General features: G+C 43.9%; 1 protein-coding gene across 4 annotated transcripts in view; it reads left to right on the plus strand.

Moving 5' to 3' along the window:
- SGK1 (serum/glucocorticoid regulated kinase 1) overlaps positions 1 to 14,273 on the plus strand; it is a 113,250-nt gene extending 98,977 nt beyond the window's left edge. The window contains exons 1-12 of one of the 4 annotated variants that reach the window (XM_007190900.3): positions 5,587 to 5,757; positions 8,601 to 8,676; positions 9,401 to 9,476; positions 9,885 to 9,989; positions 10,092 to 10,175; positions 10,276 to 10,407; positions 10,678 to 10,790; positions 11,183 to 11,306; positions 11,757 to 11,852; positions 12,326 to 12,481; positions 12,586 to 12,675; positions 13,061 to 14,273. In XM_007190900.3, coding sequence (XP_007190962.1) covers positions 5,724 to 5,757; positions 8,601 to 8,676; positions 9,401 to 9,476; positions 9,885 to 9,989; positions 10,092 to 10,175; positions 10,276 to 10,407; positions 10,678 to 10,790; positions 11,183 to 11,306; positions 11,757 to 11,852; positions 12,326 to 12,481; positions 12,586 to 12,675; positions 13,061 to 13,228 — 1,254 coding nt within the window. In that variant the 5' untranslated portion in view covers positions 5,587 to 5,723 and the 3' untranslated portion in view covers positions 13,229 to 14,273. Of the gene's footprint in view, positions 1 to 5,586; positions 5,758 to 6,681; positions 7,532 to 8,287; positions 8,472 to 8,600; positions 8,677 to 9,400; positions 9,477 to 9,884; positions 9,990 to 10,091; positions 10,176 to 10,275; positions 10,408 to 10,677; positions 10,791 to 11,182; positions 11,307 to 11,756; positions 11,853 to 12,325; positions 12,482 to 12,585; positions 12,676 to 13,060 lie in introns of those variants that run through there. The other 3 variants (XM_007190898.3, XM_007190899.3, XM_007190897.3) reach the window with 3 other exon arrangements.
- Positions 14,274 to 23,095: the final 8,822 nt, after the last annotated feature.

Genomic DNA, 23,095 nt, shown 5'->3' on the forward strand with positions numbered 1-23,095 from the left:
CATTATACAGATTAAGAGATAAAGATTTAGAGAATACCTTGTCCAAGTTCTCACAGGTAATGAGCCTCAGTTGTAGCTGACTTAAGTGTACTGCAAAGATCTCTGTCCTCAGCACATTACTGTCACTGCCGAGCTTGCTGTGGGAGGTGACATAAAAATTTTTTTAAAAGTTTCTTTACATAAAAATGATGCCATTCAACCTTTTGCCAGCCACCCGTCCCTCCTGGTTTTCCCACTACTAGTTACTATGACATTTATCTTATTTCGTTGCTGCAATTTGTAGGCAGGCTTTACAGGAAACAGTCCGTAAGGGTGGCCTGAGCTTCTGTTGCTTCTTGCTAAATTAATTATAGGGTTAGAAATGGAGTCGACTGGGGAGAGATTTATTTACCCTGAGTAAATGAAAGCTTTCGGGTTTCACTTTAGTCTGCCAGAAGATGTCCGCCGGAAATCCAGGCTCCTTATTTACTATCGCCACTTTGTAAATAAAGTTGGGGTGAAAGAGAGCCCTTTATATTGTTTTCATGTCTATTACAACTTTAATACGTGTGTCCCAAGAAGAATTCGGCCTGCAAAGAAATTCCAAGCCCTGTGCTGCCTGAATTCTGAGCTGGGCTGCGAGGCACATAGGGAAAGTAGGTGCGTATGAGGGTTAATCCCGGGCAGAGAAAAGGGAGTAAAGCCCAAAGCCCTCTGACCTGATCCTTGCGACAACACCTGACATTTTATCATTACAAATTAATTTTTTAAATCAACCAAGGCCTTTTAAAATGCAAATGCCTAGCAATAAATGTCCAATAATAAAGCTATGTCAATAATATATAAGGCTTTCTGTAAGGACTGATAAAGTTAACCCCTGTGACGCCACCCGGTTCCCTCATCATCAGCCAATCAGAGAATTGTGCACGATCTCCTACCCTGCGACACGCGCCCCCCACCTGGCTTTTAGAAATGCTTTGCTGAAACCCTTCGAGGAGTTCGAGGCTTTTCAGGGCATGAGCCACCTCATCTCCTTGCATGACCTTGCAATAAACCTTTCTCTGCTCCAAAAAAAACCAAAGTAATAATAATAATAAAATATAAAGCTTTCAGTAAGGCCATAGTCCTCTTGAATTTAGAAAGTCACAGATAATACTGAATTTTGATTTCAAAAATTGTCCAATTTATTCCTGAATTATTTTTCATAATCATACAGAAAATACCTTGGATGTCATTTTCCAGGTCAATCCTGAGAGCCAAATATAAAGCTGTCAGATATGTGCTATTCCTTACCCTTCATTGTTCATTGGATTATGCTACATCAGACATTGACAGCGTTATAAAGATGGGGATAAGGTGAGTTTTCAACCCAACATAGACCCGTTGGTTTGTTCTAGATTCCCATTCCTCCCATGTCAAGAGCTGCCTCTGGCCTCCCTTCTTTAATTTATTTCCTGATTAAAATTAAAAATTTACTACAAAACCATGTCCGCATCCTACCACCAACTGCCCTGTGGCCTGACTTTCCAGAAGGGATGGGCATAGAACATGGTGTTATCACCTCTGACAGATTGCTAATCCCTATGCTGGATTAAAACTATGCTTGTCTAAACTTTTATCCATCTTCCAACTACATAAATTTCCCCATTCCAACTTCCAACATTTCCTTATGTGTTTGTGTATGTAAATTTGTTCATTTTCAATGAGGTAGGGGTAGTGTAAAAAAAAAAAATGTAAATATCCTTTGAAGGAATCATAGCTGAGTGATCAATCACATTTGGTTTGAATTAACTTTTCAAAACACATTGGAATGTTTTCCTTCTTAAAAGGGATTTTCCTTGGTGGTTTTTAGATCTCTTCACAATAGGGCTCAGTCTACCTTTGTAGGTAATTCCCCACCTGCCTCTCACCAGGTGAGATCATGTTTACCACTGTATCTCCTGCATCTAGTGCAATGTCTGATGCATAGTTCTAGAAGAATCTGTGGATGAATGAATGAATGAGTTCCACCGTGCCTAGAGCTGTATCAGACACAGAGGTGCCTATGTAGGCTAATAATCAGCAGTCCTTCAAATGGGTATGTTTTCTAAGACATTATTAATTCCATATTTATTGGGGTGGTGGGCAGTGAGAGGAAGAGAGGAGAGGCAGATTTGTGTCAGCTAAGATTTTTTTTAAAAATATTTATTTATTTGTGTCAGGTCTTAGTTGTGGCATGCGGGATCTTTAGTTGCGGCATGCTAACTTCTTAATTGAGGCACGTGGGATCTAGTTCCCTGACCAGGGATCAAACCCAGGCCCCCTGCATTGGGAGCACAGAGTCTTAGCCACTGGACCACCAGGGAAGTCCCTAAGATCTTTTTTATTTCACTTGAAAGTGCTGTTATCCACTTCAGCAGTAGCAGCAAGAGAGCCATGTACATTTGCTTGTGTGTAAGGTCTGAGTAAGGACCATATTTCCAAATTATTCCAGAGATACTACATAGCACCTTAAAATTTGGTGCTCATACTATTTCCTCTGCCTAGAATGACTTTCCCTCTTTTGTACCTAGCTGGTCTTTCCAGGATCAGGCCAAATATCTTTTGTTTGTGGAGACTTTCCTCAACAATTCCAAGTCTGGGGACTTCCCTGGTGGCGCAGTGGATAAGACTCCATGCTCCCAATGCAGGGGACCCAGGTTCAATCCCTGGTCATGGAACTAGATCCCACACGCATGCCACAACTAGGAGCCCGCCGTTTGCAAATAAGACCCAGGGCAACCAAATAAAAAAATAAATATTAAAAAAAAAAATTCCAAGTCTGCTGCCTCTCCCCAGTAGAAAATTCCCCTCTCTGTTATTCTATGGCAGATTGCTCAGACCTTTGTTTTAACACTCATCGTGTTGTACCATAATTCACGTGTGTGTTTCCCTACTTAGAATGAGTGCTTCTGTGAAGTCAAATAACCTGATTACTCATATTTGTGTCCTTTGATCTTAATATTTGTACTTGCTTGTTAAATACTTGCACGAATGAATAAATGGAAGGGAGGGGAGGGAGTGGGGCAGGAAGGAAGGAGGGAAGGAATGAAGGATGTATCAGTTCAACATCTCCTGCCATGATTAGCTAACAGCAGGGCTTTGAGGCAGTTAGCATTAGTGGGAAGGAGGATGGGAGGCAATATTTCAGAGTTTGGGGGACCAGAGAGTATGCCACTGCTGTGGGTGGGAAGTGGGAGAGGCATAGGAGGCAACTTCAGTGACAAAGAAAGGTTACTTGAAGGAGATAAATCTGGTCCTAAAAGTAAGTTTTGTTACCTCACAATTTTGCCTATCATCTGTCCAACTCAGAAGAAAAATAACAATAATTGCTTAATCCTTAATAATGAAAAAATGCTGTTAGAGAAAACAACATAAGGTCTGTCGAGTAGACAGCTACATGTAGATTATTTAACAAAACCCTATTCCAAGATTCTTACAGTGTATAGTCTTGCTTATTCAACACCACTGCCTTGGGAAAAAAATAAGCCCTGTGTAAATAAAGCATGTAGTTTTGTGGGTTTTAATAACTCAACACTATTATTCTAGATAATGTGTTCTCTTAGTTATCTGCTGTATCACATTCCTAACTCCTTTATGCATGTCAATTTTGACAATTATGAATAGGGAAGGTAATAGTCACTATAGAACCTGTGTTCTATAAATAGACATTTAACCACCATTGCTAGTTACTGATTTATAACAGCTATCCTGAATTAGCTCATTTATCATCATCATTTTCTATTTGATGAATATTGTAAAAAAAACATGCACTTGGTGACAAACTTCAACAAAACTGATCCATTTTGTTGCTCTCTAGAGTAATAATTATTATGTTTTCTGGAATTTCTATGTACTTTCTTTGGAGATGCTCCAGGGAAAAGATTTTCTATGCATTAACCAATAAAACAATAAGTATGGCAACCTAAACGGTGCAGCACAGGATTGACAGTTTGAGCAATACAAAATAATCATATTGCCCTGTTATCAATGGAAGACATTTTATCTAAGGAATGAAGACTAACACAGCTGACACATTAAAGAAGTAGCCCAAGAGGGGAACTTAATTATTTTGCATGTTTGTCAATTGCAGGTGTATTAAAATGGGGGAAAAAAATACCATGATTTTTTTTTTTAATCCCTAAGATTTATATGTGTTCATATTTAGGCTTCTGAAAAGAAGATAAATCATTTTAGAAATCGATGTTAATATTCTGAAACTTGCTTGTCAAACCCTGATCTCATTTTATATTGACATGAAAACATTTTAACAGTAAAAAAAAAAAGTTAAGTCCTTATATTTTTCAAAATATTTTCTCTAATATGTTGAGAAGTACCAGGAATTTGTTTTCTGTGCCTTTAAATTAAACGGAAAGAATCATATCTTAGTAAAGCTTTCAGGTGGTAGTATTTATAGTTCATCATTAAGGAAAAATTTTATTTAATCACTAAGTAGAAAAGCTAAAATAATTTTCGTATTAAAATACACATACATTGGAAACTGTTTTGTTTCAGTGCAAACATTACATCTTGGTGAATAATTCCCATTTGAGAGTTTGATTGCGTTTTCCCAGTATGAGGAATAAACGAGACGATTGGCTTGGGGGAGTGGGGAACTAATTAGCGTATCTCATATTAAGCCGTCTATCTATTTTCTTTGCCCGCACAAGGTATTGTAGAGGAATTATCTGGAACTGATTAAACCCCAGGAGAGAAGTGGGGGAAAATCATACATTCGGGATTAGTTCTCCCGGAGAACGCGAGCGCCCTCTAGCTCGTATTTACAAGCAGATACTGGTGACGTAACTCGGGCCACTTCGCCACCACGGTGTAGGAGGGAAGGGGCCGGATTTCTCCCGGTAGGAGCACTCTCTGAACCAAAGAAAGAGGCTGGCGACAGGAAGGAAGAACAGATCAAGCGTTTGAATAGCAGCCACAGGACAACCTAAAGCCTGTGAAGAGTTAGGCGCGCGTCACACACAGTTCCCCCGCGTACCTCCCCCCACCCCATACACCCGCCGCCGTGTGTCACCTTCCTGTTCGGAAGTCTTAGTAGGTTGCTGGGACAGAACAGGGGGCTCCTGCTCCACCCATCAGGTATCCGGTTGGAAGAAAAGCCAGTCTCAACAACTTGATTCTCTCCGTTAAATGATAAGTTTAGCAGACCATCCTGTCTCCAACGGCTGCACATTAGTGTAGGGGGAGGAGGGAGCACAGCAGACGATACTTTTCTGTTCCAACCACAAATCATATGGTTGTGCCTCTTCTCTGTTCCACTTAGAGCCCTCTAACTTAAATTCCACGTTCCTCCTGGAATGCGAGCAGAGCCTCTTTGAGAAAATGAACTCTGTGCATGTGTTTTGAATTTTTTCTGGACTGATTTGTGATGATAATCAGTCAAGTTACATTTCTTGTGTGTCTTGCTGGGGGTGTAATAAACCCAGGGCACTGATGACTGTAATTTTCTAGATGATGTTGCAACGAAGGGAATAAATGGCCCAGTGTTGAACTTTGCAGCTTGCTCCCTTCCTGTATGTAAATTGCCTTTATATAAAGTGGGGTTCATAACAGAGCTGGGACAGCCGCCTCTGACTCGTGCTCCCTTGTCATCTCAGCTTCCAGCCCTATCAGGCACATAGCAGGGAGGCTACTCCAGCCATAACTAAGCTCTACCTCCAGCCTCCAGAAAGGAATCCCCAAGCTTCATATCCTGGGCAACCTGAAGAATGAAAAAGGAGGCTATAAAATCCCCTTTGAAAGGTTTGTCTGCTATTATTAAGATAATTTGGATGAAATGGGTAAAACAAAAATGCTTCATAGGATTTGGGGTTACTTGGCATGGGGAGGGCACAGGAGGTGAGTCGCTGGAGGTTTCTTAATCTAATGTTTAAAAAACAAACAGGCAGAAATCTTGGTGCAGTTTGGTGTTTCTGGTCATTCTTCAAAAATTTTGCTCTCTCAAAAGGGGAAGGAACCGGGTGGGAGCAGGGCTGGCCTAGGCTAGTTGAAGTGGAGCGTGGGATATGGGGGTACTGGCAATAACAAAGTCATGTTATATGAAGAATCCATGAAACAGGAAGCAGAAATGGGCCAGTTACTGTGATTTGGAGTTTCCTAAACCTTGCTTTGGGTTGGAGTGTCAGTTTCAGGGAATAGTAAGTGCTTTTTAAAGAGTGGGTGCTGAGCAAACTTTCCCAGCCAGTCTCCAGCACAGAGGATGTGTGTTCTCTTCTGCCAGTTTGAGGCTGCTGTAAAGCAGTTGAGGCTACAGATCACGTTAAGGCAAATAAGGTGGTTGGTTTGCGAAACAAATTCCTGCGCAGCACCAAAGAAAAACCGCTTCACATGTATTCTTGGTTTGACAGTTAGTAGCTCGGAGTGTGTCAGATCCAGTAGGCAATTTAAATGGCAGGGCCGCTGGCAGCAAGGGGTCATGGCAGGGCAGGCACCGCAGACATCCCTGACAAGCGCCAGGTACCCGGCCCTGCAAACTTAGTAACTTGCAGCCCTCTCCCCGCTCCTGGCCCAGTGGTTGTGCTCGTGGCTTCCCCGCCGGCGCTGGCGCGAGTCCTCCCACCGGCGGTCAGACTGCAGCTCCCGGGCATCTCCCAGCGGCAGGGTTACTGGAAGGCACCGCTCCGCTGCTCTGCAGAGCTTCCCTCCCTCCCTCCCTTACTTTCTGGAGCGGAGGAGGCTCCCGGCTAATCTTTCAGGAGTTAACGAGTCACAAGTTATCTGGGACTGGAAAGAGCGAGGTGGTAAACCTGTAAGAAGACTGCGGGGTCAGCCCTGAATTAAACCGGAGGAGGGGTAGGGAAGACGAGCACAAACTAAGAGATTTGAAGACAATGGGATGTGACCTTGCGGAGTTTTCAGGTCGGGGAGCGGGAGAGGGGACCTCGGGAGTCGACCATGCCTGGGATGCCGACTCCGCACCGCCCCAGGGTCACGCCAGGTCTGTCCCCTAACCTGCCATCTCCTCACGTGTTTTTGGCATGGCGGGGATTAAAAAGGCAAGGGGAAAAATTACATGCGGAAAGGACAGAATGTTCCCAAAGATTACTTTAGGGAAAAAAAAAAGTGAAATGCAGATTTTTTTTTTTCCTTCAGTGCAGAGACGAATTTTATTTCCGCCCCCTCCCCTCCACATTCCTGACCTCTCTCCCTCCCCCTTCCCTCTTTCTTTCCTTCCTTCCTCCTCTTCCAAGTTCTGGGATTTTTCAGCCTTGCTTGGCTTGGGCCAAAAGCACAAAAAAGGCGTTTTCGGAAGCGGCTCGGCCGTGCACAAGGGCCATTTGTTTGTTTTGGGACTCGGGGCAGGAAATCTTGCTCGGCCTGAGTCACGGCGGCTCCTTCAAGGAAACGTCAGTGTTCTCTGGTCGCCCTTGCCCGCTGCGCGCCCGGCCGCCGCTGCCCATGGGGGAGATGCAGGGCGCGCTGGCCAGGGCCCGGCTCGAGTCCCTGCTCCGGCCCCGCCACAAAAAGAGGGCCGAGGCGCAGAAAAGGAGCGAGTCCTTCTTGCTGACCGGACTGGGTAAGCGCCGTTGCCGGCACGCGGGGGGCTTGTCTCACCAACTCCTCCACCAGTTGCTCGGATTGGGCGAGAGGGGCTGGGTATTTGGGGTAGTACCAAGGATGGAGAGATGGGGAAGGGGTAGGAGGGCGGCGGGAACCCGGGGACGCGCCGGGCGCTCTGGCCCCACGCTGGGGCCGGAGATAAGGGCGTGCGGGGCCGCCCTCCCCCGGCGCTGCCGCCCTGCGCCCGAGAGATAACCTCAGCTGGTGGTGCGCGGCCGCCCGGCGAGGGCTGCGGAGGCTGCCTTGCGGATTAGGGGAGAGGGTCGGGGTCGGCGCCAGGGCCGGGAGTGAATCCGAGCTGAAAGTTTGAGAAGCCAGAGCGGGCACAGAGCCACCCCGATCGCCTCGCACCCGGCAGAAAGCGCTCTGATTTCCTGATGTGCCGCGACTCTGATTTCCTCGCAGGACGGAATAAATGAGAAAGGTGGAAAATTACCCCGGCCGCTCCCTCCCTCCCCACCCCCTCCGCCGGCGGTTTCCCCCTCTCCGGCCCGGGAGCCGAGCGAGGCCGACAACCGCCCTGCGCCGGGCCCTGCCGGGGCGGTCCCCGCGCCCCCCGCGCCCCCCGCCCCCGCTCCGGGCTGGCCCCTCTCGCCGGGGGCGGAACCGCCCGCCGCCGGCCGCTTTGCCGCCGGGCAAGTCGCGCGGCAGCCGGGGGCGGGGTCGCGATGGGGCCGGGCAGCGCCGCCTCCTCCATGTCTTGTGGGTCCCGCCCTCGCGGCGGCAGAACGTATATAAAGCCGGCGGCGCGGCCGGAGCGCAGCGTTGGCTGAGCCGGTCTCCCGTGTCTGACGACTCCTAGTGCTCCCTCTGTGTGGTGATGACGGTGAAAACCGAGGCTGCTAGGGACACCCTCACTTACTCCAGGATGAGGGGCATGGTGGCAATTCTCATCGGTGAGTGTAGGAACACGACTGGACTTCTAGGTTACGCCAGGTGGAAAGTTTTGAAGGTCCCGGATCAGACTGGTGTGCGTGGCGTCGGATGTTACAAAGCCGTCTAAACGTTTCTCCTCTAATTCGCAGCTTTCATGAAACAGAGAAGGATGGGCCTGAACGACTTTATTCAGAAGATTGCCAATAACTCCTATGCATGCAAACAGTAAGTTTGGTGGGGCGACGTGGGGAAATAAAGATAAGTAGGGAAGTTTCCATTTACCAGCGGTAAAGACATCCTCATCAATATATTGATCAGGAAGCCGACGACTTACCGAGGCTGGGGATCCCTTTTCTCTTTAAGTTCTAATTATTTCAAACATTTAAAGCATTACAATGAATTTGCTGATTTGGCTTGTTCTGGAAATGCAAGATAAGATTTTCTTTTTTATACATTTGTTTATTTCTGGCTGCGTTGGGTCTTCGTTGCTGTGCCCATGCCTAGTTGTGGTGCGCGGGGGGGTACTCATTGTTGCGGTGCGTGGGCTTCTCATTGCGGTGGCTTCTCTTGTTGCGGAGCACAAGGGCTCTAGGCGCGCGGGCTTCAGTAGTTGTGGCGCAGGGCTTAGCTGCTCCGCGGCATGTGGGATCTTCCCGGACCAGGGCTCGAACCCGTGTCCCCTACAGTAGCAGGGGGATTCTTAACCACTGCGCCACCAGGGAAGTCCCGATAAAATTTTCATGTTTGCCTAATTCACCCCCTCTCTCCTTGAAGAACAACCCTCTGTGTTTATCATTTTGGCTATTATTTTTTCTCACTGAGTAATTGATTTGGGTGTTTTTAAACACTGAGTTCTCTGGAAAGGTTGAACCAGAAATTCACTATTGGTGTTGGTCTGCCCTCATGTGGCGAGTTAGGATGTTCAACGTTGTTCCTTTCTTCTCTGCAGCCCTGAAGTTCAGTCCATTTTGAAAATCTCCCAACCTCAGGAGCCTGAGCTCATGAATGCCAACCCTTCTCCTCCAGTAAGTGTTCTCTATTCGTGATGCATCAGTGGAGGAATCTTATAAATGAGTCAGTTAGTTTGCCTATGTTGATGAATTATAAAGTAGCAGTTAGTATCAAGGCCAGGAATGCCTCGTTGGTTCATGGCAAACAAGTGACGTAAGCAATTAAGTATGAGTCAGTGGAGTATTTTAAAAGACATATTTCATAAGTTATCTGCTGAAGAACAACACGATTATATACAATTTCCATACTCTCATTTGACATATTCACATGTATGGATGAAAAGTAGTTTGGAATGTGTTTATAGATGTCTGGGCACCTGCCCCTGTCATTTGCAGATGTACCACCTTTTGCATTGCCTATAGTTTATTAATCGCTATCTTCCTTTGAAGCAAGGATATTAAAAGAAAACCTTTTATTTTCAGCCAAGTCCTTCTCAGCAAATTAACCTGGGCCCATCATCCAATCCTCATGCTAAACCATCTGACTTTCACTTCTTGAAAGTGATCGGGAAGGGCAGTTTTGGAAAGGTAATTTTGTATCTGAAGCTCTCATTATTTATAGTCTTTCATATGCTCATTTTACATCTCCCTGGATGTGAACAGGAAAATGATTTTGAATTTAAATTTCAGGTTCTCCTGGCAAGACACAAAGCCGAAGAAGCATTCTATGCAGTCAAAGTTTTACAAAAGAAAGCGATCCTGAAAAAGAAGGAGGTATGAGATGGGCTTGGAGATAGACATTCAGTAGACATTACCTTGCGATCTTGGCCCCACGTTAAAATTTGCCACTAAATCTTCATTGTCCTTTTTCTAGGAAAAGCATATTATGTCGGAGCGGAATGTCCTCCTGAAGAACGTGAAACACCCTTTCCTGGTGGGCCTTCACTTCTCTTTCCAGACGGCTGATAAACTGTACTTTGTCCTAGACTACATTAACGGTGGAGAGGTGAGCAGAGGGGATGGGAGCCTGACCCCTGGCTGTCTGTGCATAGCCTGCTTTGTTTTAATTTGAGAGGAAAGTTTTTAAAAAGATAATTAGTGGGGGAAAAGTTACCAGATTTAGTATTTCCTTTAACCTGCCAGCTTTCAGATAGTTTATAAACTATTTAGGGCCACTTCCTGCCATTGTCCTCTTTAGCTATATATGTCAAGACAGATTCAATGCATTGTCCTGGGTTTTTGGCAACCCAGGCTAATTCTGCTCTATCTCCTACAGTTGTTCTACCATCTCCAGAGGGAGCGATGCTTCCTGGAACCACGGGCTCGGTTCTATGCTGCTGAAATAGCCAGTGCCTTGGGTTACCTGCACTCCCTGAACATCGTTTATAGGTGAGCCCAAGACCTCTGAAAGCTCCCTTCCTTGTGTAAAGGAGACATAGCCCGAAAAAAAAAAAAAAAAAAAAAAAAGGAGACATAGCCCGGCCTTTGACAGGGCCTTAAAATAATTTGTGTTTAGGCACAACTTGGTCACCTAAAACCAGGTCCCCAGCATGTGACCCATCTTTTGACTCCCTGCCACGAGGGAACTAGCCAATGAGGACTGTGCCTCATCCAGAATAGATGAACAGAACAAGGACTCCCTTTTAGATTCACTAACACAACTACAGTGAATGTAAAGTGCTCCTAGTAGCCCTAGTAATGGTCTTTACAGAGGATTGCTAATGCGGTGAAATTAACGTATACGACTACTTTTCTATTCTTTTTTTTTTTTTTTTTTACAGAGACTTAAAGCCAGAGAATATCTTGCTGGATTCACAGGGACACATTGTCCTTACTGACTTTGGACTCTGCAAGGAGAACATTGAACACAATGGCACGACGTCTACCTTCTGCGGCACACCCGAGGTAGGCGAACTCTTGATTGGATGCCTGGTCCACCCCTTCCTCCAGGAAGGGATCACTGCAGTGACACTTTTAACTACTGAAAAGAGTAAGCTGTTTTCGGAGGTGTTTTAGTCCAGTTCAGTGCAAGTAAAATACACTGGCTCTCGGAGGCATGAGAAATTCCAAGGCCTCACGTTGCTTTAATTAAAGTGAACTGTTTGTAAGATCCACACTGTAAAAGGTTTCTAAACCCCTAAGTAAGATATCTTAGGAGGGCCCAATAGCTTTCAGGATATCAGGACATGTAAGTGGCCAGTCAGCCTCAAAGCCAGCAGTTTTATCAGGAAGTAGTTTAAAGAAATATATCCTCCAAGTGGACCCAGGGTCTCTCAGCCCTTTCAAACTGCATGCCTGGTCTTGGGATTGCCTAGTTTCAGGGGCTCTAAACTCTTTTTCTGGTCTGTCTTTCAGTATCTTGCACCTGAGGTGCTTCATAAGCAGCCTTATGATAGGACCGTGGACTGGTGGTGTCTGGGGGCCGTCTTATATGAGATGCTGTATGGCCTGGTGAGTAGCCCATTGAAAATCATGGAGTGTTGCCCTGGGTTGATACACTTCTCCCTAGAATGTAGTCGTAAAAATCCAGACTTATCTGGGGACACAAGCCCCATTGCAGACCTGATCATCACGTCTTGCCCTCTATCAGTAAGCTTATCAAATGCGGGTGAGAGGCATATTGGTTAAGCTATAGGTATTTTAAGGTAAACCGTTACCTAGTGGATTTTTTCTTTTGTAAGTTCACATTTTACTAGGTGTGACCACACTTAACCTATGTGAGAGTGAAAAACATCGCTTATTAACATCTACCCCCTGATAAGGGTGGCAAAATATAGACACTTAAAAATCCAGGGTAAAGAAAACCTATCAAGTGATAGACTTTGTCAAAACCAGCTTCATATATTACGTTTAAGTCTTTCTTGGTAATGGATGCTCTCCAAAACTTCCAATTAAGTAGTAAGTAATCTTCCTGCTTCTTTCAGCCTCCCTTTTATAGCCGAAACACAGCTGAGATGTACGACAACATTCTGAACAAACCCCTCCAGCTGAAGCCAAATATTACAAATTCTGCAAGACACGTCCTGGAGGGCCTCCTGCAGAAGGACAGGACAAAGAGGCTTGGTGCCAAGGATGACTTTGTGAGTCATTTTTTCCTCTCCTCCTGGGCTGTATGAGTAGAGCACTAGACCTCACTGCCCTTCTTGAATTTCACTCTTCTAAATTTGTGCTTCTTTCTCAACAGATGGAGATTAAGAATCACGTCTTCTTCTCCCTAATTAACTGGGATGATCTCATTAATAAGAAGATTACTCCCCCTTTTAACCCAAATGTGGTGAGTATCTCTCTCGTGAGTGTGCACAGGCCCAAAGGGCATTTCTTTAAGTTAGAGTTGCTGTTGGTAGTGGTGGAAGGGGAAGAAGGGCCCTCAAGGAATAACTTGGCATTCGTAAGCCATTATTTTACCCACAGAAAAAAGTAGAACTGTTGTCCCTACATAGCTCACATTATTTTTCAACACATTTTATAAATTGCAGTAGCAAAAGACAGAAAGTAAACATTATCCTCATAGTTTAAACTTCGTGTGGCCTTTGGGTTTTGTGCTTGAAATGGTTGATGATGGTGGAAGTTGCCATATGGTGCCTGCCTGAGCATTTCCCTTTCTTGCCTCCACTGTGAATTCTTGACATGGCGTCTGCTTTCTTCCCTTCCTGCGTCAGAGTGGGCCCAGCGACCTGCGGCACTTTGATCCCGAGTTTACCGAAGAGCCGGTCCCCAACTCCATCGGTCGGTCGCCCGACAGCATCCTCCTCACAGCCAGCGTCAAGGAAGCGGCCGAGGCCTTCCTGGGCTTTTCCTACGCACCTCCCGTGGACTCCTTCCTCTGAATGGTCTTAGGGTTGGTTGCGAAGGATTTTTACGGGCGTTTTTGAAATGTTTCAGTTAGCCTTTTGGCAGAGCTGCCAGCTGACAGGACATCTTAGAAGAGAATTTGCACATCCCTGGAAGCTTGCACATCTTGGCAATCTTATTGCACACTGTTCGCTGGAAGCTTTTCGAAGAGCACATCCTCCCTGGTGAGCTCGTGGGGTTTTCCTTATTCTTCCTTCCAATGTGGTGCTATCTCTGAAGTGAGCAGTAGAGGGCCGCCCCAGACAGGTGCAGTGGTCTCATTCGAAGGAGGACGCTTGTTCTGAGAAGGAGCTTCTGAAGGTCTGTCCCGGGCCGTGATGTAACGAATCTTATGAAACGTGCCTTTTCTGATGAGATCGTGTTAGCTCCAAAGTTCTTCCTGTTGCCGTGTGTTTCCGTTCTGTTTTTCCTTGTGGACTTCCTGTGTGATCAGCCGTATGAGTGTGGTATGCTTGCTCACAGAAGGACTCAGTTATAAGCATCAATGTGACACTTGCAGGACACTACAACGTGGGACATTGTTTGTTTCTTCCATATTTGGAAGATAAATTTATGTGTAGGCTGTTTTTTGTGTGTGTGAGATATAGTTAATAACTAAAATTTATCGAAAATGGTCTTGCAATGACTTGTATCCAGATGCTTAAAGAAGCATTGCTGCTACAAATATTTCTATTTTTAGAAAAGGTTTTTATGGACCAATGCCCCAGTTGTCAGTCAGAGCCTGGTGTTTTCATTGTTTAAAATATCACCTGTAAAATGGGCATTATTTATGTTTCTGTTTTTTTTGTTTCTTTTTTGCATTCCTGATAATTATATGTATTGTATAAAGAAAGTCTGTACATTGGGTTATAACACTAGTATATTTAAACTTACAGGCTTGTTTGTAATGTAAACCACCATTTTAATGTACTGTAATTAACATGGTTATAATAATGTACAATCCTTTCCCCCCTCCCTACCACACACCTTTTTTTGTGTGTGATAAACCAACTTTGGTTTGCAATAAAACCTTGAAAAATATTTGCAGAAATTGTGTCAGGTGTGTTATTTTGTAAATTTCAGTGAAGGGGGCAATAGTAGATCTGTTTAAAATTTAAAACCAGGGAAATGCTGCTGTAATTTACAACTCAGTGGCTTGATGCCTCCAATAGCATCAACTTCTGACTCTAGGAGAGAATAGGGTGGCCTTAAAGCCAATTATTTATTTCCTTGGTGGGAAGCTGCATTGCATGACTTGCAGGATCTTAGTTCCCAGACCAGGGAGAACCCATGCCCCCTGCAGTGGAAGCACACAGAGTCCTAACCACTGGACCGCCAGGGGATTCTCTAAAGCCAGTTTCTATTTTTGGGCTTCTCAGCAGCATTTTATGACGTCAATCATTACCCATAAATCCATCCAAACAAATCCTTGTCAATTTAACTCTCTCAAGGACAGCCATGAAGTAATGTTCCCTATATTTATGGCCTGCCCTGTGAAGTTGGCTGTTTGTCTGACATTTGGCTTGTCTGAAGTAACAGGTAACTCTTTCAACAAATACTTGGTGCTTTCCCTGTGCCCAGGCTCTATTCTGAGTGCTGGGGATAAAGCAATGAGCAAAGCTGACAAATCTCTGCCCTTACAGATCCTGGTGGGAAAGACAGACTTTCAATAAAGCAGTTTGTCGAAATGGAAATCAAGATAACAGTCTGTAAGTATATGAGAATGCCACTGAAGAGGGTGAAGATGTTTGTCATAAAAGGCTATGTTCCCAAAACGCTGAGCCAGCAGGACTCCTGGTTTGTGAGAGTAACCAGAGCGGAAATAAGTCCAGTGTCAGCTTAGAGAAGAACCCGGCCCGGGCACATCCCTGGTTTGGACCAGAAGCCACTGAAGCTGGTGTGCACCCAGTACTGCATGGGCCCACCCGACTGATGTTCAGAGGCCTTTCCTAGAGCTCATCCCATTGGAATATTTCCTGTGGGAGAAAGGAAAGGGGCTTGATATTAGGAGATAATCATCTTGCGTCCAAGTTGTTTGGACTTTTTCACTTTTCTAGGCCTTCCGCAAATTTCCTAGCATACACGGGATTCTCCAATAGTTGGCCTCGCTGCTGCTCTAAGCCTACTGCACACCCTCTACCTTGACCTCTTAGTTTGCACAGGGATTTCCCCAGGGAAAGTAGTGATCATTTTCCCTTTTATCATGGCTCTTATACCTCACCTCTCCCAGAAGGCTTGTAAGGGTTGAACAGGTGTTGGAGATCACTTAGTCTCTCTCTCTTGAGTCAATGACTTCTTGCTGAAGGGGAACCCCAGATCAAGCTCTGCATTTGAGTTACGGCTCTGCCCTACAGACATTAGCTGCATAGTAAACCCCTTACCAAACCCAAATGCCAAAATCGACAACGGTGACAAAGAAAATCTAAAGTCCTAGTAATGACTGATGCTAGCCCTGACAAAAAGCCTGCCTGCATATCTCCCCCTCATTCTCAGGATCAATAACAGTTAAGAGTTCCTCTTTGAACAGTAAGTACTTAAATCACTTTTTTTTTTATCTGAACACAAGTCTTGCAGCCAGCGACTCTCCCATCTAATTATAGATAACTCAGAGGGGTTAATCATGGATTACAAAGCTTTTTAATTTTTTAAGGGTAGAAATTTGGTTTATGGCTTCAGTTAGTCACTATGTAAGATCTGATTTGCATTGCTGGAGAGTTGCTAAGAGCCAGAGGAGTCCCAAGTGTCACACAAACAGGAGGAGAATAAATCAAACACAACTGGATGGGAAGGGAACAGGGCAAGAACAGGGAAGCCCAGAAAGAAAAAGGGGTCAACTGAAAAAAAAAAAAAAGGCAAATATTTACTAAACACTATGACGTCAAATAGCATATGTGCTGAGGTGTCTTTTATCTAGGGCTGTGGGGTACATCCCTGTCAGCATTTGAAACTACATTTGAGCGTTATGGTTGGTAAAAGGGACAATTCACTTCTCCATAGTTTTTCAGTGGAGCTGGTCAACTACGGGTTTGGGGAAACATTCGGCTAAGATTCCCACAAGTTAAAATGGGACTTTGAAACCACTGCTACCATGAATGTAAGTCAAGTACCATGCTTAGGGAATTTGCCATATACTTGGGGAGACATGGTACCTACCCATGGTATAAGGCAGTTGATGCATGAAGGGTAAAGGGAACCTCAGAAGTCCAGAAGCTCTCTGTGGGGTTGGCTACCTAGAGCAGGCTTCACAGAGGGGATGACAAAGATTCTCACCAACCAATTCATTTCTAGGGAGTCTAATGGGATGCAGACCCTAAGGATTAGATAACTAATAATATAGAGCTCGTACTGTATGCCAGACATTCTTCTAAGTACTTTATACAAAATTTATTTAATCTTCAGAATAGCCCTGTGATGTCAAAAATGAAGAAACTAGCACAAAAAAGTAATTTGCTGGGACGTGGTTAGGTTAGAAGTCAAATCGTGACAGTCTGACCCCAAAGCCTATGTTTGTAACCACTACATACTCTGCAAAATGTTGTCACCTAAAAGGTGACAACAAGAATATAGAAGCAAACAATTGTGTGCTTGTTAGTCATTCACTTATTATTTCTCCAGACCTTTACAAAGATACCTTCTAGGTGTTGTGCTAGGCAAAGAGAGAGAAAGAGAAAGGGAGGTGGGGAGGGAGAAAGAATTTGCAATTATAATGTAGACATTATCAGTTGTTGAAGATGAGATGCAGCTGGAAATACACCTTGCAGTGGGAATGTAAATCTGTACAACCATTTTGGAAGACTGTTTGGCATTTTCTACTAAATAAAGATGGACATATTTATAACTTATGACCCAGTAGTTTCACTCGATGGTATATGCACCCCAAAGAGTGCACATATATGCAATAAAAATTTTGCAATAATATTCACAGTAGAACTATTTATATTAGCCCCAAAATGGGAACAATTCAAAACGTCCACCAACAGCAAAATGCATAAATATAATGAATAAATGAGTAAATATAATGGAATACCATACTATAATGAAAATGCTATATGCTATATGCAACAACAGGGAGTAAATCTCACAAACATAGAAACCACTCTGTATGATTTGATTTATATAAAATTTGAAAGCAGGCCAACAAAACAAAGCCATTTAAAAGTCAGGATCTGATTGTCTTTGGGGAGGGGAGGATGGAGATAATGATCAAGAGGGCAAGTGAGGGGGGTGGTCTTCTGGGTGCTGGTAATTTCTTTATCTTGGTGGTTTCAGGCGTGAATTTGCTTTTTGATATTTCATCAAGCTAAGTACTTACGATACGTGAATTTTCTATATGTTTGTTATATATCAATAAAAACGTTTACTTAAAAATATATGGTATGATAGAAACAGGATGTTATGGGAACACAGAGGAGGGGCTTCTTATCCAATTTGGGGGTCGGGGAAAGGGACTAAGTTTTCAGGGAGTTTAGGACAGAGAGGCTTAGGGAGGTCTGGAGGGCTCAGGTAGACTGTCTTGGGAACTGGATCTTGAAAGTGAGGCAGAAAGTAGGGCCTTCCAGGTCTGGCTGGTAGAGGTGGGGAGCGAGGGGACAGCCTGCCTAAGCACAATGAATGGGGTATTGGAAAAAGGGAGGGTCTCAGGCAGACCTAGGTCAGAATCCCAGCTCCACCCCTCCGCTTTCTAGCATTGGGCAAGTAGTAACTAACTTCAGTTTCTTTAAGAGGGGAAATGCATCCACTGTCTATTTTTTCTGTTATATGTGAGACAAGGTCAGAAGGAACTGGAATTTAAAAATGCTAATTAATTTCTTCTTTCCCCACTCTTTACCTGTCTTACCTTTCTCAATTTCCCCTCCTCTTTAGCAGATTATAGGGAAAAAAAAGATATTAAAGAGCAGTGAGGGACTTCCCTGGTTGTCCAGTGGTTAGGAATCCGCCTTCCATTGCAGGGGAATCGGGTTCGGTTCCTGGTCAGGGAACTAAGATCCCACGTGCCGCGGAGCAACTAAGCCCGCTCACCTCAACTACAGAGCCCACGTGCTCTGGAGCCCGTGTGCCACAACTAGAGAGAGAAGCCTGCGCGTCGCAATGAAAGACCTCACATGCCACAACTAAGACCCGACGCAGCCAAAAATAAATAAATAAATATCTTAAAAAAAAAAGAACAGTGAGAAGTCATTTTGAATAAGGAGATGGACCTTGTGACTGATGTTCTTGGAAGTTTCGTGGAGACGTTTAGATTTCATTAGGTAGTAAAATGAAGCATCTGGAGGTTTTCCATGAGGAAAAGGCGTGATCAAAAGGCATGTTCTGGTGACTCTTGGCAAGAGTTGTGAGTGTGGGGAGAGCTTTGGAATTTAAAAAATAACAATAATAAGGAAGTCACTTAGGAGACTTCTGACAATCATCCCTTTGGTGGTGATGATGAAAGGATAGAGATGGAGCTTCATGAATCAGTGGAGCTTCGTGAGTTGCTGGGAATGGAGAGAGAAGGATGAATCAGTGTAGATTATTTCTTTAATGTAGTTGACTCCACCTACTGAAGTGCTTGCCACAGCTGCAACAATAGCATTTAGGACAAAAGCCACCCACCAGTTTCTTCAATATCCCCAAGGCACAACAAATCAGCTGATAGATAACCCATCAGTGTACTTGGCAAGGCAAGATGTGACACATTGTACTCAATCTCTACCGCATCCTGTTAAGACATTTCTCACCTTGTCCATCAAAAAGCTCCCCAAATCCTACTCCATATGCCTCAAGCCTTGTGTTAGGAGCATAAATGATGTTAAACTTAACCTGCTGTGAATCATAACATTTCTTTTTTTTTTTTTTTTAATATTTATTTATTTATTTATTTATTTATTTATTTATTTATGGCTGTGTTGGGTCTTCGTTTCTGTGCGAGGGCTTTCTCTAGTTGTGGCAAGCGGGGGCCACTCTTCATCGCGGTGTGCGGGCCTCTCACTATCGTGGCCTCTTTTGTTGCGGAGCACAGGCTCCAGATGCGCAGGCTCAGTAATTGTGGCTCACGGGCCTAGTTGCTCCGTGGCATGTGGGATCCTCCCAGACCAGGGCTCGAACCCGTGTCCCCTGCATTGGCAGGCGGATTCTCAACCACTGCGCCACCAGGGAAGCCCAACATTTCTATTAAGAAAAACACATTCATCCCAATTAATTAAGCTCAATTTGAGAAATCGGTTAAATGCTTTTTCACATCGCATGAAAATTGTTAGCCACTCACCAAAACTAACAAATTATTATTGCTTAGACTTCACTTGTGGCTTAATGTGTGATCTTTCCTAGTCTGCTTTGGCCACTGCATACTTGCTCTATAAGAACATGTTTAATATATATATACATGTTTTCTCTGCTTTCCACACCTCTTCTATGAAGGACTTTAGCAGCAAGATTCAGAGCAATCCTGGAGGTTTATTTAGTGTTTACCTATAACATTATGTTCAGACAGATATGTTCATGTATTTGGATAGCTTGGAAACCGTGGACTCTGATGGCCAGGGTTCTTAGTTTCCTCTCTTCTGTGTGGTCTGTTCTCCACTTACTGTACCACAGCAGGCATGATGACGATGCTGTAACAACAATATAGAAGGTACAGACTGTTCAAAGGAAAATATATACCCATGATCGCTCTGGTCAACAGCAGAACAAGGATCATAAAGACGTAGTGTCACTTTACAGACACGTATGGAAAACAGATGAGTGACTGCCAACTTGTTCATGACATCTGGATGATTTTAACACAGTTCTGCTCAACCTTATTTTACTGCCTCTTTGGCTTAGTCATAGACTCCAGACCTAGTATTCCAGAGGCCAAAGTCATCACCTTCCCTAGCCAGACCTAAACCATTTGATTCCAAGTGTGTTGCAGTGTTGCCAGCAAAGGTCAGCACAGATCTATTTGTTTTGGCAATAATTAATTAAAGTTCATTTAATTAGATTGTTTAGGGTTAAGCTGGAAACGATTTGGGGTCCGAATTGCAAACAATGATTATATTTTCCTCTGAAAGATCATGAAAAAGAGACATACAGAATGATCTGATGCTTGAATTAAATTATATGCTACCTAATAATAATGGACAACTTGAGATAAGTTTAGAGAAAATATAATTTTTCAAACATATGTGACAACTTTTAAATTTACAGCAAATAAAAGAATAAATAATCAGGGAGGAGGAAAGAATGTGTGTGCTTCCTTAGATTTTTCTTTTATTTATAAATGGATAACACGCTCTTGGTTAAATAAATAAATAAAAACATGGTGGGTCAAAATGAGTAATAATTTCACGATTGCCTTGCTGCTCAGTTATTCCCATCAGAATTTTCCCTTGCAGGAGATAACCAACAGTAAGCTTTTTTGGTGTATCCTTTTATAAATTTGATATGCACATACAAGCATAAAGTTTTCTAATAACACAGAATTTGAAAGGAGGGAGCACAGGAGTTGTCTTGATGGCTGGTTGATTTTTTTTAAGTTGTCTTAATTGTTTACATTTTTAAAAAGTTCAAAATCTCATTTGTGTGAGTCTAGTGCTTAAAAATTTTTGGTGTAACACAACCCTTATACTGCATGTCAACTTTTTCATCTGGGAAATGAAGACAAACCAATCTGGTTTCACGTTGCAGAACAAACAAAGCTGTAGGCTCACAGAGACGGCAGACTTGACTTTCAAGGTTGCCCTTTGCAACTATGTATGATTTTTGCCTTGTCCACAGGCTTTAGAACCTAACAACTCAGCAACTTCATTCTGGCTGCACTCTTTCTAACACAGCTAGGAACCGCCTTGATTTTCCAGTCACTAAACAGCTGTTTCATGCCTAGGGCATACCTGAATATTCTCACAAAAGTGACCTGATTAGGGGATAATACTTTCCCTTCCAACCATCCCTATCTATATTCCTTTAAGTCATTCTCCCTATCAACTATCCTGCCCTTTCCAGTATCATAAAATCGTAAAAATGTCAGGGGCCGGAGGAATCAATACTAGCTCCAGGGGTCATAAACTCAGTGCCTTCGGGAGCCAAGGCTGTAAATCATATTAGATGAAGACAATAGGAGCCATGGACCATGCGTTTTCTCTTAAAAGCATTGAAATTAAAATCAAAATCAGAAACCACTGTGTTGGCCAAGTGAAATGAGTCTATGGTCAGAAACATCTGCAAGTGTTATAGTCTAATCTCATATGCAATTATGTAAAATGCAATGGCTTGCCCTCTCTTTTGCATTCTTGTCCATTCATTATCTAGGAGCAACACAACAAAAAACAAAACGCCAAACACTGGGGATTGAAAGCTCTGCTTCTCCCAACTATACAACAGTGGGGAAGGAATGGGCTTACGGGGACGCTGGTTTGGCATTAAATGACACAAAATCCATCAGAGACTGTGCCCAGCTTCTAATCATATGCACACACCTGGTGGCCCCAATGTCCGTCAGAATTCCATCACCAGTTTTGGAAAGGAAGTGGGCAGACTCCCTGGTGTATCATCCAGGAACATTGAAGGGGCCCCCTTTAGAGCAGACCACTCATTTGCTCACACATTGTTTATAATAATCTGAAGAATTTTCTGTCTTCTATAAAAGAACAAGGAAAAAGCTTGGCCAAGCCGTCCAGAGTTCCAAAGAACATGCAGCCAAGAAAAGATATGTTAAGGAAGGCAGCCTAATAAATTAGGAAAACCTCTGATTCTTTTGTGTGTGTGTGTGTCATTTTTTGTGTGTGTATGTGTCATTTTTTTTTTTTTTAATTTATTTTTGGCTTCATCGGGTCTTTGTTGCTGTGCGCAGGCTTTCTCTAGTTGCGGCGAGCGGGGGTTACTCTTTGTCGCAGTGTGCAGGCTTCTCATTGTGGTGGCTTCTCTTGCTGTGGAGCACGGGCTCTAGGCATGCGGGCTCAGTAGCTGTGGCTCTCGGGCTCTAGAGCACAGGCTCAGTAGTTGTGGCGCACGGGCTTAGTTGCTCTGTGGCATGTGGGATCTTCCCGGACCAGGGCTCGAACCCGTGTCCCCTGCATTGGCAGGTGGATTCTTAACCACTGTTCCACCAGGGAAGTCCCGAAAACCTCTGATTCTTGAAACCCGGTTTCTCTGAGCCTTGGTTTCTTTTTTCCCAAATTGGGACTAAAAGCACTTCTTTTGTACTGTAGAAGACCTGAGGTAATGTGTCAGGATGAAGAAAAATGTATGTTAATTTAACAAGACAGTAAATAATGGTGCTGTTGGTACTTGCCTGGGGAGCGAGGAGCTAGGACCACGCAGACCTTCTGTCCATAAGTTTCATAACTTAAAACATAGCTTCCCATCGGCTCCTCCTGCTGTGCATCTTTGGAAGCATGGAGAACAGTCACGTGCCCTCGGATTCGCAGGCACACCCACCCTTCCAGCTGCAGGCAAACTGTGAAGAGTAGGTTGAATAACTGTTCCCACATTCTGGTTTCATGGAGTTTAAGGTGTTTCTAATTATCCCAAAGGATTATTAAACTCTTCAAATTAGATTTTTTTAGGCTTCTTTAATACACATGCACCATAAAATAAGGGAGAATTATACTACATTACTCACCAATGAAACCAGAGTGGCATAGTGCTGCAATAGCCTGACATCACCCCATGTCAACCTTTTCTTTAAAGAGAGAAAGGATGAGTGACACAAAAGTTTTGTTCTTTATTTTTTCATCATTGCTAATAGCAGTACAGTCAAATCCATGGAAGAAACCTAGGGTTGTTGGGAGTGTATCTGGATATAAACCAGAAGATTTGGGTTCAGACTCAACCTCTGCCATGTTGGTAAGTCTCCTTTTCCATAAAACGGGGATACTGGTAACTGTTCTGCTTTCCTCAGAGACCAA

The sequence above is a fragment of the Balaenoptera acutorostrata genome, chromosome 14 (assembly GCF_949987535.1).
Source record: "Balaenoptera acutorostrata chromosome 14, mBalAcu1.1, whole genome shotgun sequence".
Classification (NCBI taxonomy): domain Eukaryota; kingdom Metazoa; phylum Chordata; class Mammalia; order Artiodactyla; family Balaenopteridae; genus Balaenoptera; species Balaenoptera acutorostrata.